The 17,209-nt window shown below is 52.1% G+C and overlaps 1 protein-coding gene across 3 annotated transcripts in view; it reads left to right on the top strand.

Annotated features, from left to right (window-relative positions):
- The window catches only part of CPLX2 (complexin 2), an 81,864-nt gene extending 66,737 nt beyond the window's left edge, over nucleotides 1-15,127 (top strand). For 2 of the 3 annotated variants that reach the window (XM_032336975.1, XM_032336974.1), the window contains 3 exons: nucleotides 9,666-9,785; nucleotides 9,928-10,103; nucleotides 10,870-15,127. In XM_032336975.1, the coding sequence (XP_032192866.1) occupies nucleotides 9,755-9,785; nucleotides 9,928-10,103; nucleotides 10,870-11,067 (405 nt within the window). In that variant the 5' untranslated portion in view covers nucleotides 9,666-9,754 and the 3' untranslated portion in view covers nucleotides 11,068-15,127. Of the gene's footprint in view, nucleotides 1-2,269; nucleotides 2,553-9,665; nucleotides 9,786-9,927; nucleotides 10,104-10,869 lie in introns of those variants that run through there. The other variant, XM_032336973.1, reaches the window with a different exon arrangement.
- Nucleotides 15,128-17,209: the final 2,082 nt, after the last annotated feature.

Genomic DNA, 17,209 nt, shown 5'->3' with positions numbered 1-17,209 from the left:
AAAGGAAAGCATCAGTGGCTACAGTGCCCTGATTTACCCCTAATCATTCAACAGGATGAAGCCAACAAGGCTTGACAGAGTTGTCCTTTTATTCACCAGTAAGATTTTCTGCAGCTAGACATGATTCATGTCAGCTCATACAATTTTTTATAGACTCACAGAAGGTTGAGTTCAAAGGGGGCATTAGCTGTCCCTGCCACCCAGCTGTCATTTTTCCAGGGGATGGGGAACTCACCACCTAATATGAGGCAGTCCATTCTATGGCTGGACAACTCCAATTGAGAGAAGATTCTTTCTCATAGAGTTTCTGTCTGCCTCCGTTTACCTTTCCCCTGTTGCTCCAATTCTATCTTCAGGGCTGGTAGAAACAAGAGTACTCCTCTTTCCTTGCAGCGGTCATTCATTCATCCAGCAAGCATTTCCTTAGCACCAGCTCTGTCAGGCATCATGCTAAGTGCTGGAATTACAAACTGAGCAAGGCCTGCCCCTTCAGCATCTTCTCCTCCAGATGAAATATCTTCAAATCCTTCAACTCTCCCTCATTTGACCTGATTTTCAGACACCCACCGTCAAACCACCCTTTTCTTCTAAACATACACAAGCTTATCAAATCCATCTTAAAGTACGTTATCCAGAACTGAGCTCAGTATTTTTCTGAAAAATGGCTGGATTTTTAGCCCAGCTTGGTTGATGTTCATGTTAAAGATAATGCCCATTGTGGAAAAACCCCAATTGTAACTAGAGTGCTGCCAGCCAGGTCCCATTCACTGAGCTTCTGTTCTAGAAGAACAGGGAGAAAGGAGGGAGAAGGAGAGAGAGAGGAGGAGGACTGTGAGTCTTGAAATGGCATGATGTCAGATCTCCCTGCCCAGATCTCCCCTTAGGCATTAGTGGCAAGTCTAAGTCACTCTAATCAAACAGGCTCCCCTCTGCCCCTCCTCCATGAGTGTCTGCCTCAGGAAAGGGAAGAAAAATTAAAAACAAGCATGCTCATGGCCCAACACAGTGTTAAACAGAACTCAGCCATAAATAAAGGGTCTTCCCTAGACCAAGCCCCATAGCCTGTAAGGGGAGAACAGAGATGAGCCATAGAAGAGGACAGGCAAGGAGGGTGGTTCTACCAATGGCCTCTGACCTGTGGAGGTCCCTCACTTTGAGGTCTCTGCTGTGAACTTGTGCAAAGGAACAGTCCCCTCCTTTTGGAACAAAATCATACCTCCTTCCTCCCCCAATCTTGTCCCTCTGCAGCTCTTGCAGCTCCCTCCTTGGAAGGAAGCCATCCCCTTACAGAAGCAGAAGTCATCTTCACTCTGACATAACCTTGACTGATGCATAAACTCCTGCAAATCTTTCAAAGGCCCCTCCTTTCCTAAGCCATTTTCTTACACATTGGTCTGGATTAAAGGAAGCGTTTTAGAGCCAAAAGATGGCAGGCAGAATAGAGAGGCTCATTAGGAGACAGTAATAAAATGAGAAATGAATGTGAAAGGAGGAGGAAGGTCCTGGGGATGGGGACAGATGTTGCCCTGCCTCTTGGAGGACCCTTTTCTTACCTGGCCATACAAGAGAAAAACATAGGCTTCTAGAATAAAGTTGGCCAAAGGGTTCCTGATTCTTCACAGGATATCAGATCTACAAGGCATTGGCAAATGAATTTTACACTGAATTCTGCAACAGCCTTCTTCCTCCTGGTTCACATGAAGGATTCCTTATCCCCTGCTGGGGCTTTACCCACATGATCCATCAGTGTTTCTTGAGTGCTCCTGTGCCAGGACATGGTGCTAAGGGGCTGTAAAGATGTTCTGAGGGTGGACCTGTCCTACAGGAGCTCACAGGCAAGGACAAGCAAATAGAGGAAGAAAAGCCTCTGAAACAGGAGTGTGTTTAGGGGTGACAAAAGTCCCAAGAAGAGAGTGACGAATTCTTTCTCCAAATCAGGGCTTTACTGAGCAGGTGATCTTTGAGCTTTGCTAAAGAACCCTCCATCCTCCCCTCAGCGCATTGATGCAAGAAGCTTGTGGTCTTAAGAGCTCTGGCCAGAACAGGTGGCTGCAGGGGGTGTGGGGGGGGTAGTGGCAGAGGGATGTCTTGGGGGGGGCGGGGACAGCGAAAGGTGGAGGGGGAAGGGGACTGGAGAGAGAAAAGAGATGGGCTAAGGAGGAAGAATGGGAAAGGGAGAGGGGAAGGGGGAGGAGGAAGAGAGAAGAGAAAGGGAGGAGGTAGGGGGGAGAAGAAAAGAAGAGGGAAGGAGAGGGAGAGGCAGAGGAAAGAGGGAGAGCGAGAGGGAGAGAGGGAGAGAGGGAGAGAGGGAGAGAGAGAGAGAGAGAGAGATTTGAATTTCCCATCTGGAAGGGGAGCGGTAGCACGTCAGGGCCTGGCTGAGGGGTGTGATTGGAGGGCGCCTCAGGCAGCCGCCCGCGGCAGGAGCCGCGGCCCCAGCTCGCCTGGTGGAGTTGCACGAGGCGGCGGCGGGAGCTGGAATAGCAGAAGAACTGCCTCGCTGAGTACGCCCGGAGCCCTGCAGTGGCTCAGACGGTTTCGTGGACCGCCAGGTCGGTGCTGACCACGGGCCGGGAGGGCGGAGCCGGGCTGTGGGCAACAGGGTCCCGGCTGTCCCGGCTCTGCAGCTGTGAGGCTGCAGGGCAGCCTGGGAGGCTGGGGAGTACGGCTTTCGAGGGGACAGCTCCCCAAGACTGGCCGGGAGCCGGAAAGGGCGGCTGCACGGCAGCATTTGAGACCCTCCTGGGCGCGCTCGCCGTGGTGCTGAAAGGACAGCTCCCCGCGAGGGTGAAAGCTAGCAGGCAGAGGAATGGGAGTGAAGCCGGAGCAAACTGGGAAGGAGGAGTGGGCCCCGACCCGGAGACCTCCCGGCAGAAGCCCGAAACAGCCTGGCTCGCGGGGAGCCAGGACCGCCTCGAGGGCGGCGGGAGACTCAAGTCTGAACCTAGAGAACAACTTCGAGTTCACGGGGTTGAGGGTGGGGGGACGTCGATCTAAGCTACTTCAGGCTGTGCTTAACCTGGAACCCTCCAGAGCCCTCTTCGCCCGGGAGGAGGGAGCCTCCCCCGAAGGGGTTCCGGCTCCCCGAGTGAGTCAGAGGGCGCCAGCAAGGGGGAGGGCAGCCGAAGGTGGAGGGGAGGAAAGCCTCAAACGTCGATTGGAGGTGAGGGACCAAGGGGACCATTTGTCCTCGGAGGAGGAGGAGCCGAGGTCTGGCCAGCGCACGTTCTCTGCCCGGGGTCATTAGTTACCGTCCCATCTGAGGCCCTCACGGGCCCCACTCTGCCCCCTACCCCATCAAAGTTTGATACCAGGCTGGGTCTTGGGGTTGGAGCTTTGTGTGTTGGGGGAGGGGCGCTCTCAGTGGCCAACCGCGAGCTCCAGGGCAGAGCTGCTGGCTGTGCTGGTCTCCGCAGGAGACCGGGAGAGGGGTGCCTGGACTCCTATCCTTTACTGCGGGGGAACCAAGAAGCCCCCGCCACTTCTGCTTTTCTGAGGAAGCCGGTTCCCTACCCCCTCCCATCCCCCACTGCTCCTTCCCCTCCCCCAGGGCTTCTCCTTTCCAGGGCGTAGAGTGGGGGTGGGGTGGAGGATAAAGGGACATCCCCTGTCTGTGCCACCGCCATTAGCGTTAGGGTCCCCTGTGAAAAGGAAATGAGTGTTGGGCTGAGTTGCGGTGAATATAGCCTGGACTTGAGCCATAAGAACAGAAAAACAGCTACAAGGACAAACACTGCAGGTGCCCGAATCTGCTTGTCGGATGGCGGGGCCCAGTCCCGAAACCGCTTGGGGCTCAGAAGGCCAAGCCTGAAGGAGGTACCTCCGCTGCCTTCAGGTTGGGACAGGCTGGAGGAAGTCGGGGAGGGAAAGCTGAAGATGTATCCTAGGTTCTGGATGCGCTAATGGCAGAGAAACGTGCTGCAGCAGCACCCCTCTCTCTTCCCCTTTTTGTCTCCCCTCCCCCAGCCCAGCATCACAACCACCACCACCCCACAACCACCACCACCACCACCACCACCCTTCCCGCGCAGGAATAGACCAAGGTTTCCCGCAGAACCGCTGAGGAGCGCCTCCTGGCGGTCTGGCCCAAATCCTCAACAGCATGCAACCTGCCCGACGACCTCAGCACTCCTACAGGCATATGGCAAAATATCTACACACACGCCTGCACACACGCTCACGCAGACTCACACGATGCCGAAGTTCAGAGCTAGACACGCAGGATCACACTCTGAATGCATATACTCACATACTCGCTGGCACACATTAAATTCAACACAGCAAATATGTCATGAGGCTCTACCATGAGCCAGAAGACGTTATGGACTCTGGGATAAGGGAAATGAACAAGATATAGGCCCTGCCCTGAAAGGAACTCAGAGTGATCAGGAAGGGAAAGACACATAGCTAGACAGAGTGCATGAGCTGCAGGCAGGCCAGGCTGCTCTAGAAAGTACCATGGGTCTCAGAAAAGGAAGACACCAGCACATCTCACCCAGGAGATCTGGGATATTTTACAGAGGGAGTGATGTTTGAGAGGGAGCTTTGAAAATTAATATTGCTGTTGCTGCTTTAACAGTGATGATGACAATGATGATGATGACAGCTAATATGTACTGCGCACCTATTGTGTGCCAAGCACTCAGCAGAGCACTTTATTTATCTCATTTAATGCTCACAACATGCCTTGGGTATTATCGTCTCCATTTTACAGATGAGAAAAGATTAAACCACTTGCTCAAGGTCGCTTAGTAAGTAGTGAAGCTAGGATTTGAACTGGCAGAGAGGAGGTTAAGAGGCTCCCAGGCTGTAAAAACAGCAGGAACAAATGCCCAGTGGTTTTCAAATAGAATATGTGTTCAGGTATAGCTGAAGCAGAACCACATGCAAGGGATGGGAAAGGAACAGCAAGGCAGGCAGGTGCTAGACTGTGCAGGACTTGAAGGTCAGCACAAGGACTGTGGTCAGTTTAACAAGGCTGTGGCAAGCCACTGCAGGGTGTGTTTGATGAACAGATCTGCCAGTCAGAAAGACTAATTGGACAGCCATGTGGAGGATGGATGAGAGCTGAGGGAGGGACAGACGTAGAGATTATGCACCAATCCAGAACCTCGAGGCCCTGAAGTAGCCATAGCAGAAGCCGTAGCAGAAGAGGGTGCAGATGCAGAAGGCCTCCAGACATTTTTCTCAGCACTCCATCCCAGTTTTAATTCACCAATTCCTTGTGTAGTTTTTTGTCCAGTGTCTACCTCCCCAGCTCACTGAATACTGTGAGAGCAAACATGACTCCCATTTTCCCTACCACAGCCCAGCCTCCAGAACAGCACCTGGCAGAGTAGATGCTCAGAGACTCACTCAGATGAGTGAGTGAGTGAGTGAGTGAATAAAGAAATCACTGACTCCAGAGTTTTCAGCTGAGGCAACTGGAACAAGGCACACTAGAAGAAAAAATGGTTGAATAAGGGAAACAAGGGTGAGATTGATCTTTGGACAGATTAAATCTGAGATTATCCTTGTGACAATATCCAGCAGAGATTTAAATGTGCAAGTGGTGTAGAGAGTGTCTGTGAATAAAGAGGGGCACAAATCAAAGGGTTAGGTGATATTCCCAAGGGAAACAGTGGGGGAAGGAGGCACAGCAGGAGAAGGAAGAGGGAGAGAGATAACTTGGGGAACATCTACATTTTAAAGGAAAGAGAGAGAAGACTTGTCTGAGAAGGAGGCTTGAAGACCACAGGAGTGCTCTGTCATAGAATTCAGGAGATCCAAGAAGAGGGCTGAAAAATAGAGGGATGAGGAAAGAAAAGAGGTCATCAAAATCTGATGCTACAGAGGGATGGGAAATGGCTCCAGGATCTGGCATCTGGGAGGCCTCTGGTAGCTGTGATGAGGGCAATTTTGGTGGCAGTGTAGAGGCAGTGGATCTCTGCTCTCACAGAGCCGCAGGGCTGACCCGAAGGTGAAGGAGTGGAGAAACCAAGTGGAGACCCCTTCATCACAAAGGTAGAGGGCAGAGAGGAAGGGAAAAGTGGTTCAGAGCAGGAGTTGGAGAAGCAAGGGGATAAAGAGACCCATAGAGAAGGACTGAGGATGTGAAGAAGAGGGAACATGAAAGCCTGAAGGAGAGAAGATCTGCGGCTCAGGCAGATAGATTAACTTCAGGAGGAAGGAGGGGGACCTCATCTTCAGAAACTAGGAAAGAAGGCTGCAGGAGCTCATACCACCTGGGATCAATCATTCTGATAACAGTCACCATTTACCAAGCCCCCCCACCGTGTGCCAAAGGCATAGTATACACTATTTCTAACCTTTCAAAGGGGTATTGTATTCCTCATTGCATGAGGGAGGGAGGTTAAGACAATTACTCACCATCACAGAGCTAAAAAGTAGCAGATTCAGGATCAGAGTCAGGTATGCCTGACCCAGAGCCCACCAGCCTTCCAATGCACCACATGAAGTGGGAGGAAAGTTATCTGTTGAAGGGGATAGGGGAGAAGGACATTGGGCATTGAGAAATTGGTTAAGGAAGCCTCAACAAGATGAACAAGAAATTACTTGAGAGCTGAGAGAGCCATGCTGGGAGTGGGCAGCAGGACTCTGGGGTGGACCCAAGAAGCTACTAAATCCCAGCAGGCTACAAGGGGGGCACCTCGAGCAACAGGGATATAAGTATCCAGAAGACTCAGCCCTCACTGAGTAGATGTACTTTGCATATTGCAGGGTGGGGAGGGGTGGTAATCAAAGTTCCTTGAATGGATGCTTAGAAGCAGAAGAGTCCAAAGAAGGAGATGATGTGGTGATACAGAGATGGCATGTTGACTTTGAATGGTGCCATGGGATATCCAGAGGGAGGTGTTCAAGAGGAAGGCAAGTGTATTTCTTGACTCATTTATTGCCTATTTCCCTACACACACACACACACACACACACGCACTCGCTCACTGAGTTCACACACTCCGAAATGTAATCTGCATGGGGGCAGGTCTTTGTCTGTCTTGTTCACTCTTAAAACCCCAGTACCTAACACACTGCCTAGTACATAGTAGATGCGTAACTGAAACTTGTTGGATAAATGAATATAGGGGTCTGAGAGCCCATAGATGTCTAGGTATCATTAAAGGATGAGTTCTCCTAGGGAAACTTTAGAGAGGAAAAAGAGGCATGGGCTAAAGTCAGGGTCCTAGGGAAAACACTTACTGAAAAAAGGAAAGGAACAACGGGAGGCAGCAAAACTGGGGTGGGGAGGGAAGAGGGAGCAGTAGGAGAGGAGTGAGTGCAGTAGGAGATGGAAGAGAGGAAAGAACTAAGTCACAGAACCAAGACAGAAGAAGGATTTGAGGACACAGTTGGGTGGCTGGCAGTTCAAATGTTGCAGAATTGCTCCAACAGAACCACTGGGAAGGAGGCCCAGAAGATCATCTGGTCCAGGAGAGAGACTTGCCAGAGCCGCAAGTTAGGGATGAGGCTGGACCTAAAGCCCAGGTGCCCTGTGGACCAATTTCAGGCATCTCAAATTAGAGTCCCGTGTCCTCCAGCACCACCTGCCAATTCTTTAAGCTGCATGGAAACAAGAGAGGAGGAACCCAGTAGTTCCTGAAATCATTTGATTATTAAAATTGTTCATTTCCTGTTAGAAATGTAGTCTCTTCGAAATGTTTTTGAATCAAGTGAAAACATCTTAATTGACTGAGCTGAGCTGCCTTTCAAACTCAGAATTCTGGATCAGGGTGGGTTCTTTGCATTTCCTAGAAATCCCGCTCCTTTTTTGCACGTCCTTATAAACATGCAGTCAGCAACGGCCCACACTAACTAGCAGCTGCTACACACCAGGCACTTGACCAGGATCTCCTCTTCTTCAAATATCAGTACAAGGGTAGGCTTAATACTCCTGTCACTGGTAGGGAGCACACTGCTTTCCCAGGGGGCCACAACCCGGGAGTGATCAGAGCCTGGTGTGTCTAACCAGGTGTGTCTAACCAGTGGTCTAACCAGGTGTGTCTGATGCTAAAGCCCCAGGCAATGTTTTTCTACTCCATCATGACTTGCCCTCCTCCAAACAACCTGTCGGGTGGTATGATCATGTAGAAGTCATCAAATAAACTCTCGGGCCCCATTTGATGGAAAGATCTCAGTCTGCTGATATGTTTTCTCATTTTGAAAGAAATGAGGAAAAATCCATCATCAACAAAAAGCCAGTGACCTTGAACTCAACCTGGTTGTAATATCCAGGCTGCTTCTCTGCCACTGTTTCCCTTTTTTCTCCTAGCAAATCATAAAGACCCCAAGGCTGTGCAGGCTCCCAGGCCCAGGGGAGGAGGCCTGGCCTCAGGTGACTACATCACACTTTGGATAGCTCATGGATGCTCCCCTCCACACCCAAAAAGGGATTTGTGGTGGCTTTGTCTATGGGAAAAAAACCCATGAAACTGAATGGTGGAACTAGAAAGGAAACCTAAGAGTCATATCAGGGTTGAAATTTTCAGGGATTTGAAGGGAACAAGGTAGAAGGAGGTCAATGGAGGAGGGAAGCTCCACCCCTCCCCACTAACATTCGAATAGTTCCACTTCTATGTATTTTGCATACTGAGATTCCCACTATGATTTTATTTGGAGGAGGCACCTGGGGGCTCTGGGTTAAGCCTCTGCCTTCGGCTCAGGTCATGATCTCAGGGTCCTGGGATCGAGCCCCACATCGGGCTCTCTGTTCAGCTGGGAGCCTGTTTTTCCCTCTCTCTCTGCCTGCCTCTTTGCCTACTTGCGATCTCTCTCTCTCTCTCTGTCAAATAAATATATAAAATCTTAAAAAAAAAAAAAGATTTTATTTGGAGAAAACCTTCTCATGCCAAAAAAAAAAAAAGAACAATTAAAAATATAATAAAAACTGAAAATTGGTAATTGAGAGAGAAGGGGAGGATTAACATAAGCTGAGTGCTTATAAGGCCTGTGCTTGGTACTTCAAAGGTCCTAAGCCCCAAGATTATCATGTCTCCAACCTCCCATGTGTAATTCAAAATAAAAATCAATATTAAGCTATAAAACACAAAAACTTACATGTTTGTTGCAATAAAAGTAACTTATTTCTCCATTTGTCTAATTCCAGAAGTCTGGATATGCTCATCCAAGCTGACTCTTCTTTTTTTAACTGGCCTCTGATTTGCTGGGGCCCTAAGTATGCTCATTCCATCTAGGGGTTGATCCAGTGGGCCAGGCAGAAATTTTCTCCAGTCTCCACAGTAGCGCTGGGAAAAGAGGCACCACCATTCTTTCATATAGTCGAGGAAACTGGGATTCAAGGGGGTTCAGTAACTGGCTGAATGTCACATGGCAAACAAGAAATGAGGGAGGTATAAGAACCGAGCTCTGTCTGCCTCCAAATTCCAGGTTCTTTCTAGCACTCCTGGGTTCCTTCTAGCACTCTTGGCTTCAACCAAATTAAAGCAATATGGTCAAGATGAAGGGTTTAGAATCCGAAGACATGTGACCACACATATGTGCCTGGCCTGCAGCAAGTACTCAGGAAATAGCCCCTTTCCATCTCCTTCCCATGGGTGCCAGGGCATCCGGTCCTGGCCTCAGCTGATGGAGCCTGGGGCCTGAACCAGGGCGAGGCTGCCATTTGTGTGAGCTGAGGCCTCTCCCATCTGATCCCCGACTCTACTCTACAGGTTGACACATCTCCCTGAGCCAGTCCTTGCCAGAAGCACTGCATGCAAACTTGACTGCGCACTAGGGCACGCTCACTGGAACTGGCGTCATGGACTTCGTTATGAAGCAGGCCCTTGGAGGTGAGGCCCCGAGTCCAGCACTCCTCACTCCCCGACCTGAGTCCCAACCCAGCTGGGAGAGACCTGCAGAGCACTAGGCCCCTCCATCCCCAGCCCTGACCCCCCGACCCTACTTTCTCCCTCCCCAACCCATCCACTCTAGGGGCCACCAAGGATATGGGGAAGATGCTGGGGGGAGAGGAGGAGAAGGACCCAGACGCACAGAAGAAGGAGGAGGAGCGACAGGAGGCTCTGCGACAGCAGGAAGAGGAGCGTAAGGCCAAGCATGCACGCATGGAGGCTGAGCGGGAGAAGGTCCGGCAGCAGATCCGAGACAAGGTCAGCACCTGCCAACTGCCTGGAGAGTAGAAGGCATGGAGGTCAAGCCTCCCCCCTGCACTACCCCACCCTCCCCACAACTCTCCGCAAACCGCAGCTCCAACTTTAGACCTAGCTCTGAGCGCTGCTCTCCTAAGAGGGTAAAGTGAGTGTCACAGGCACAGCTCCCTGGAAGGAGTGTTATGGGGCTTGAATAAGATAATGCCCATGAGACCTGCTCCCTAATGTTTGCGGCTGTGGTCCACAATCTTGAACCTGAGACATTGGAGACCGAATGTTTGCAATCCAGAATTTGGGAATTTTAGGAAAATACCGTAGTGCCTGAGGACCTGTTACCTTTGCACCTCACTCTCAGTAGATTTGCAGCTGTCACCCTCGGCCAAACAGTTCAGTATATGAGTCTAGTCTCACTGCTGCAAAAAATCAAGGCTGTAAGTAGCCTCCCATGAGCTCAGATCAAGTTTTGTCATCCAAACATAAGGAAGGACATTCAGATGTCAAATCTTGGGGGATTTCAGAAGAGCAGAGAAGTTACTAGGGGCAGGTATTAATTTTAAAGGAAACCCCATGCACGGACGCTTATGGAGCACCTGTTAAGGACAGGCACAACTCCATAAGGAAGGCATCCTTATCCCTATTTTATAGATGAGAGGACTGAGGTTTGGGGAGTTTCCAGGAGCGGCCCAGCTGAGCCTGCATGACCTTGAGACCCACCCAGCCCTCTCCTTGCCCCATTCATGCTCATGTCTGCCCTCCTCCTCCCCAGTATGGGCTGAAGAAGAAGGAAGAGAAGGAGGCAGAGGAGAAGGCCGCCCTGGAGCAGCCCTGTGAGGGGAGCCTGACCCGGCCCAAGAAGGCTATCCCTGCAGGCTGTGGGGATGAAGAGGAGGAAGAGGAGGAGAGCATCCTGGACACGGTGCTCAAATATCTCCCGGGGCCACTGCAGGACATGTTCAAGAAGTAACCGGCCCTCCTGCCCTGTTCCCACTCCACTCGTTCCTTTTTTTTTTTTTTTTTTTTTTCTTTTTTGGTTCTTTCTTTTCTTTTTATTCAGTTAAGTCTCAGTTCTGAAGGGGAAAACCTCAATTGACCTCTGCCCACCTTCCCCGGCCAGGGACTCCTCCCTCTCAGCACTCTCTCACACCCCCTTCATCCTGGGGTATCCAGCCCCCACCTCACTTCAAGTTGCTTAAAAAAGGGAACACAGCTTCCCCTCCCCAGAAGGGGGCATTGAACCCAGTGTCAGAGGTACTGAGGGCCCCTCCGGAAGGAAGCCTAAGGTCTATGCTAGTGTGGTAACCCCCATACATTCCTTCATGCACCCCACTGCCAGGAGGACCATTGTCCCCAGCCAGCCAAAGTAATAACACATTCCAACCCTGCCCAGCATGCCGACCTTTGGCCTCTGACCCACAGTGGGCCTCCAGGTCAGGGCAGGGGTGTTGAGTGGCCTGGCTCTGAGGAAGGGAGTCAGGATAAGCCTGCCCTGTGAGGGCCCAGCCTGAGAGGCCCTGCTGTATTCTGGCCAGGCCTAGGTCTTGGCAGAAGGCTGGGGCTTTCCTTCTCTCCTTCCCCTGAGATGGCACCCAACCCAGGATCACTCCTCTCCCAACCCCACCTGAAGAGGCATAGCCCCTGCCAAGCCAGTCCCTCCAAACGGATCCTCTTTGGACTTTAACTCATCTGTGGAGAGGACCCAGGGTAGAGCAGCCCCTTGTTTCCCCCTCTTCCACTTGGGTCCTGGGGCCCCACTGCCAGGCTGGGTCCAGTTTGCCCAGCCAAGGGGCTACCCAGGCCCCCCCAGAAAATACTTGGAGCCATTGGGCAGCGGTGGCCCATGCCATGGGACCCCACCATTGGTACAGCCAAGCTGCCCCCAGTCCTATTCACCCCTCTTCCCACCCTATCCTGTCCATGTGCTTCCAGAGCCCCATGGTCCCCAGGAGGACCTTTCCTGGCCAAAGCCCCAAGGCTTTGGGGAGAAGCCAGTTCCCACTTGACAGAAGGCATCTGTCCATTCATTTCATTGGCCAAGAACAAACTCTCCTCTGGGATGTGTGAAAATGACATTTGTTCCCCCCCCACCCCAAACTGTCAAGGCCTCCTGCTCAGTCAGTTGTGTAAGAACGGGGGGGGGGGGGGCCAAGGAGCAAATGAGAGAGGAAAGTGTGTGTTCATGCACACATAAGTGTGTGTGGCAGAGACTGCATCAGCAACTGTGTGTCCTAAGATTGTACCTATAGGTGTGTTGTTACAGTGTACGTATGTCTTGAGATTGTGTGTGTATGTTAATCACATCCCTGTGTTAGATAAGGATCGTGTGTGGGAGCCTTGTGTACGTGGGCTCGTTTGAGGGGGTGTGTATGGATGGAGACTGTGTCGTATCTGTTTTCTAGCCATCTTGTAGGTGTGGTAGGGTTTGCACATGTCAGCTTGGCATGTGTTTGGGGAGAAGGGTATGTGTTAGATGTGGTGGAAGTATGTGTTTGAGAGAATGTCAGATGTGCTGATACTGTCGTGTGCACGTGTGTGGCTCTGAATAGGCAGTTGGATGCAGAATGAGTGCTGGGGGAGAAAAAACATAGGTAAGATGTTCCCCTCTTAGCCCCAAAACCATTGGTCACAGGTGGCCACATCCAACAGGAGACCTTGTCCTTGGCCTAGAGTCCTCCCACCCTTGGGGGGCTCCTGCCTGAGGTCCTCAGAAGCCCACTGGGACTGACCCTGGCAGAGCCCCAAGAAGCCATGCTGGGCCCCCACCAGGGCCAACCCCAAAAGCAGAGCCCAGGGAGGGGGCGACTTGCCTGCCCCTGAAGCTCTTGCCCCATTGACCCCCGTTTGCATTCTGCAGGTTTTCCATGTTAGTGGATTTATGCTTTTATTTCAGAGAGAGACACGTGTCTTCTCTGTCCGTTTCCAATAGTTAAAGCCATATCAGTTAGACTGCAATACTTTAAAGACGAGACAAAACAATCCATATGTTTAGGGAACCAGAAAAATCCCCTGGTCTGTCCCTTCTCCAGGGAGCAGGGCTCCAGCAGCTCTAGCTCCCTGGATTTGCCCTTCTCCCCCGCCCCCGGCCCCTCCCCTGTGCCCCTGTGTCCTGCCCCCCATCCAGGGGGCCTGTGTCTGTGCCTGTGTCTGTGATGGGGAGCCACCTCGCACCCCTATTGTCTGCTTGTCTGTGTCTCTTTTCCTGGGCAGGATGGTCATTCTCTAGAGCCCTCAGGGTCCTGGGACAGAAATAGGCAGGGCCCAGTCCAGGGGCCCCAGGCCTCCCCAGACCCTGTCTGTGAGCCCCACCTAGACACAGATGTGGATCCCAAGTGTTCAAAAACGTCCCCTCTTTGACAGGGGCCCATAGATCTCAAAGGTAGTGCCAGGACACTGAGAGTGCCAGATGGGCAGCAGAGACCAAGGCTCAGGAAGCTTCAGGTAAGCAGAGGAACCCAGCCATGTCAGATATCCTGGGACCCTCAGAGGATGTGCCTGGTGGTGTCCACAGCCCCTCTGTACCTCCAGAGCTGGCTCAGGGTTTTCTCCATATAAGAGTACCCTCCAGGGTGGCTGGATTAGTCTGAGGTATGGCCTAGACTCCTCCAGACTCCTCAGGTCTACTCCTGAGAAGCAGGACTAGAGGACTTCCTGGAGGTGATAGCAAGGGAGGAGTTCAGCATGGGGCACACCTGCCTCCAACCACTGCCAGAAAATCACTGTCCGATCCAGGGGGCATGATGACTATCATTCCTCATAGAGACCTAACTGTGGGAAGAAGCTAACGTGTGACCCAGTGAAGATGTTGTGTGCAACACACACATGTGGAGGGAGAGGGGGAACAAGATATGTGTGGGGTGTGCTCTGGCAGGGAAGGGATGTTCACCTGAGGTACATGGGGTAGAGGAGGTGTGTGTGATCCACCGGATGGGAGGGGGATGGGTGTGCCACACATAAGTGGGACAGTGGTGCCTGTGATACACTTAGGAGGCGGGGATGGGGAGGGAGAAGTCCCAGAATTCAGTGCACACTTACAACATATCAGGGAGACACTCTCCAGCTAGGAAACTAAGAAGGAGCGATCATTTGTATACGGTGAAAACAATGAGATGCAAGGGAGTGGGCAGCACCTGCGGTGGGCAGGCATGGTTGCCAGGGAAGACCACGGCCAGACTTGCGTGCCTGGGAGCTCACCAGCAGAGATGAGGGAGAATTCTTCTCTGGATCACCCATGCTGGGTGCGGGCAGTGAGCCAGGACTTGCACACATGGGCAGCCTCGGCTCCTGGAAGGTATCTTTACTAGCAAAACCATGTAGGGTCCCCCCAAAGGCAAGGAGGAAGTCAACAGACCCTCTTAAGTAGGGGTATGTGTGTGTGAGAGAGAGAGACAGAGAGGGAAGGAAGCAGCAGGGGAAGAGGGAGAGAGAGACAGGGAACAGAAGTATTTCAGCAACCCAGGTCGCTCTCAGGTGGGACAGCTGGTGGGCAAAGAAGCTGTCTTACAGGCTCTGGCTAGAGGATATGGGCAGAACCACAGCCCTGAGAGCTCCCAGCACCTAGCTGGCAGAGTTTCCCGCCCCACCACCCAGCTGCTCCAACCTAGGGTCCTGCATGCCCTTGATGGGACAGGCAGCTGGGGATCAGATGGCTCAGGTGATGTATGTCTCCCAGGCCTGAGGACATACCTTCCACATGTGTACCCTACTCCCCTCCCTGCTCTGGCTGCCCTACTTCTTCCCTGGGGAGAGAATGGGAGGTGTTTGTGCTGGTCCTGGGGTGGGGTTCTAGCGAGACTCAGGTGAGGACGACCATCCTGCTCTCGCGGGGGAATCCCTTTCCCACATCTGTGCTGTGTCCTGTTGCTCTGCTTTCTTTAAATGTGTCAGTGCCTGGGGGGAGGGGAGGGGCACCCCCTCATGCCCCCTGAATCTGACCAAAAGCCATGGCTGTTGCTCCCCCCTTTGTATGACGCAGATGCTAAGATGTACCAAACCAACCACGACAACAAAGAAAAGACCTTGTACAGCAACTCTTGGTCTGTCTGTCTTCTTCTGTCTGTTGGCATCACCAGGGCGACACAGGGCACCAGCTGAGGTGAGAGGGAGCTGAGCCACAGTGCTCAAGAGGCCCCAGAAACCCTTCCATTTTACCCACACTGCTAGCTGGGACACTGGAAATGACCCCAGAAATCAACTGAGGCTGGAGTCAAGGCTGGCCCCAGAGATTCAGGGCCACTCACCTCCTGCCCTTCAAAGTCATCTGTTCAACAAAGCCCTGGAGCTGGTGTCCCAGCCTGGTCACAGCACCCCACAGCCCATCTCTGGCCATCCCTCTCCGAACGCTCCTCAGGAACTGGCATACCAACATGAAGCCAAGTCCCACAGATGGGCAAGGTCTGTCACTGTTCATCTCACCAACACTGAGGGAGTTCCTCATGTCTGCCAGGCCATGCGTGGGAGCTGGGGACATACAGTAGTGCTCCTGGACACAGACACATCCCAGGCCTTGTTGAGTCAGCACAAGGCCAGAACCCCTTTTCAGCCTTGGCTGCCTCTACCATTGTCTTGCCTTAAGGTGGACTCATTTTTTCTCTACTTGGCTAGGTACCTCCCATTCCTCACACACTGGTCTCCCAGCTTCCACATCTTCCCTCTGTCCATCCTCTCCCCACCACTCAACTCCACCTGGAAGGCTCATCAAAACACAAACTTAACCATGTCATGCTCTTAGACAACACCCTTCAGTGGTCTGTAGGAAAGCACCCACCTATAGGATAACATCAAAATCGTCAAAATGGCCCTGTATGACATGACCCCAACCTGCTAGGTCAGACCTAACCAACTTGGAGCCAAGCCCCCCTACCCTCACACATACCCTGCCATTCCGTGTTTATAGATTCTATCCCCTCTGCCTGAAATGAACAGTACCCTCCTCCCCACCCAGTATACTTGAACTTCTCAAGATCCAGCTAAGATGTCATCTCCTGAGTGAGGCCCACCCTGACACAGCCCCCAGGCCCCTTCCCCCAGCAGTTGGTTGCTGTGCTCACAAAACAGAGCATCACAGTTCTGTGCCCAGGCAGCACTGGGTTTGCTGGTGGGTTCTGTCATCCAGCAGAGTGATCTGGAACAAGCCACTTAACCCCCCTGAGTGTTTTCTCGCAAGTAAAATGGGATAATAATTGTTCTGACCTCCACAGTTGTGAGGAGTAAATGGGGTCACAAACTCACACTCTCGGCACTGTGTGCCAAGCATTCAATAAATGGCACCTTGCAAATTCTACTGTAATTTATGTTGCTACAGTGTCTCCCTCTGACTTTGGAGCTCTGTAGGTGCTGTCCTGACTGGTGTCCCGATGCCTCCCAGCACCCACTGCAGAGTCTAGCCTGCAGTGGGTCCTCAGGAGCCCCAATGCTGACTCAGGGTCCAAGTGACCAATCTCCATCTCTTCTTGGTGGCCACAGTCACTTCTTTTGCTCTCTGCACCCACTGGATGGTAGGGGGAGGGGAGGCAGCACCTGACTCCTCTCTCTGCTATGCCCTAACATCACGCATCCTGCCTTTCTCCCAGATCTGCCCATCACTCTGGGCTAGCACCCCCAGGGTAGTCTCCTAGACTCTTAGAGTCAGGGGAGCGCTGTGTGCAACAGGACACTGCATTAGTTATCCACCACTGCTTAACAAATTACACCAACTTGGTACCTTAAAGCAACACATGTTTATTATCTCAGTTTCTCACGGGATGCCAGGCACGACTGGGCTGGCCCCTCTGCTTCAGAGCCTCTCACCAAGCTGCAGTCAAGGTGCAGCCAGGGCTGGGGTCTCAACAGACGGTAAGGACCACTTCCAAGGTTATGTGATTGTTGCCAAGATTTAAGTCCTGTTGAATTGAGGGCCTCAATCCCTGGCTGGCTATTGGCCAGGGGCTGCCCTTTGTTTGTCACTATATGGGGCCCTCCATTAGAGCAGCCCGCAATAGGGGAGCTTTCTCCATCAAAGCATGCAAGCCAAGTAGGCAGAGAGCTGGTAAGAAGGAAACCTCAGTGTTATGTAACCTGACCGAGGACGTGACGTTCTACCACCTCTGCCATATTCCATTGGTTAGAAGTCA

The sequence above is a fragment of the Mustela erminea genome, chromosome 3, assembly GCF_009829155.1.
Source record: "Mustela erminea isolate mMusErm1 chromosome 3, mMusErm1.Pri, whole genome shotgun sequence".
In the NCBI taxonomy this organism is placed as follows: domain Eukaryota; kingdom Metazoa; phylum Chordata; class Mammalia; order Carnivora; family Mustelidae; genus Mustela; species Mustela erminea.
This window is presented reverse-complemented; position numbering and strand designations above follow the sequence as displayed.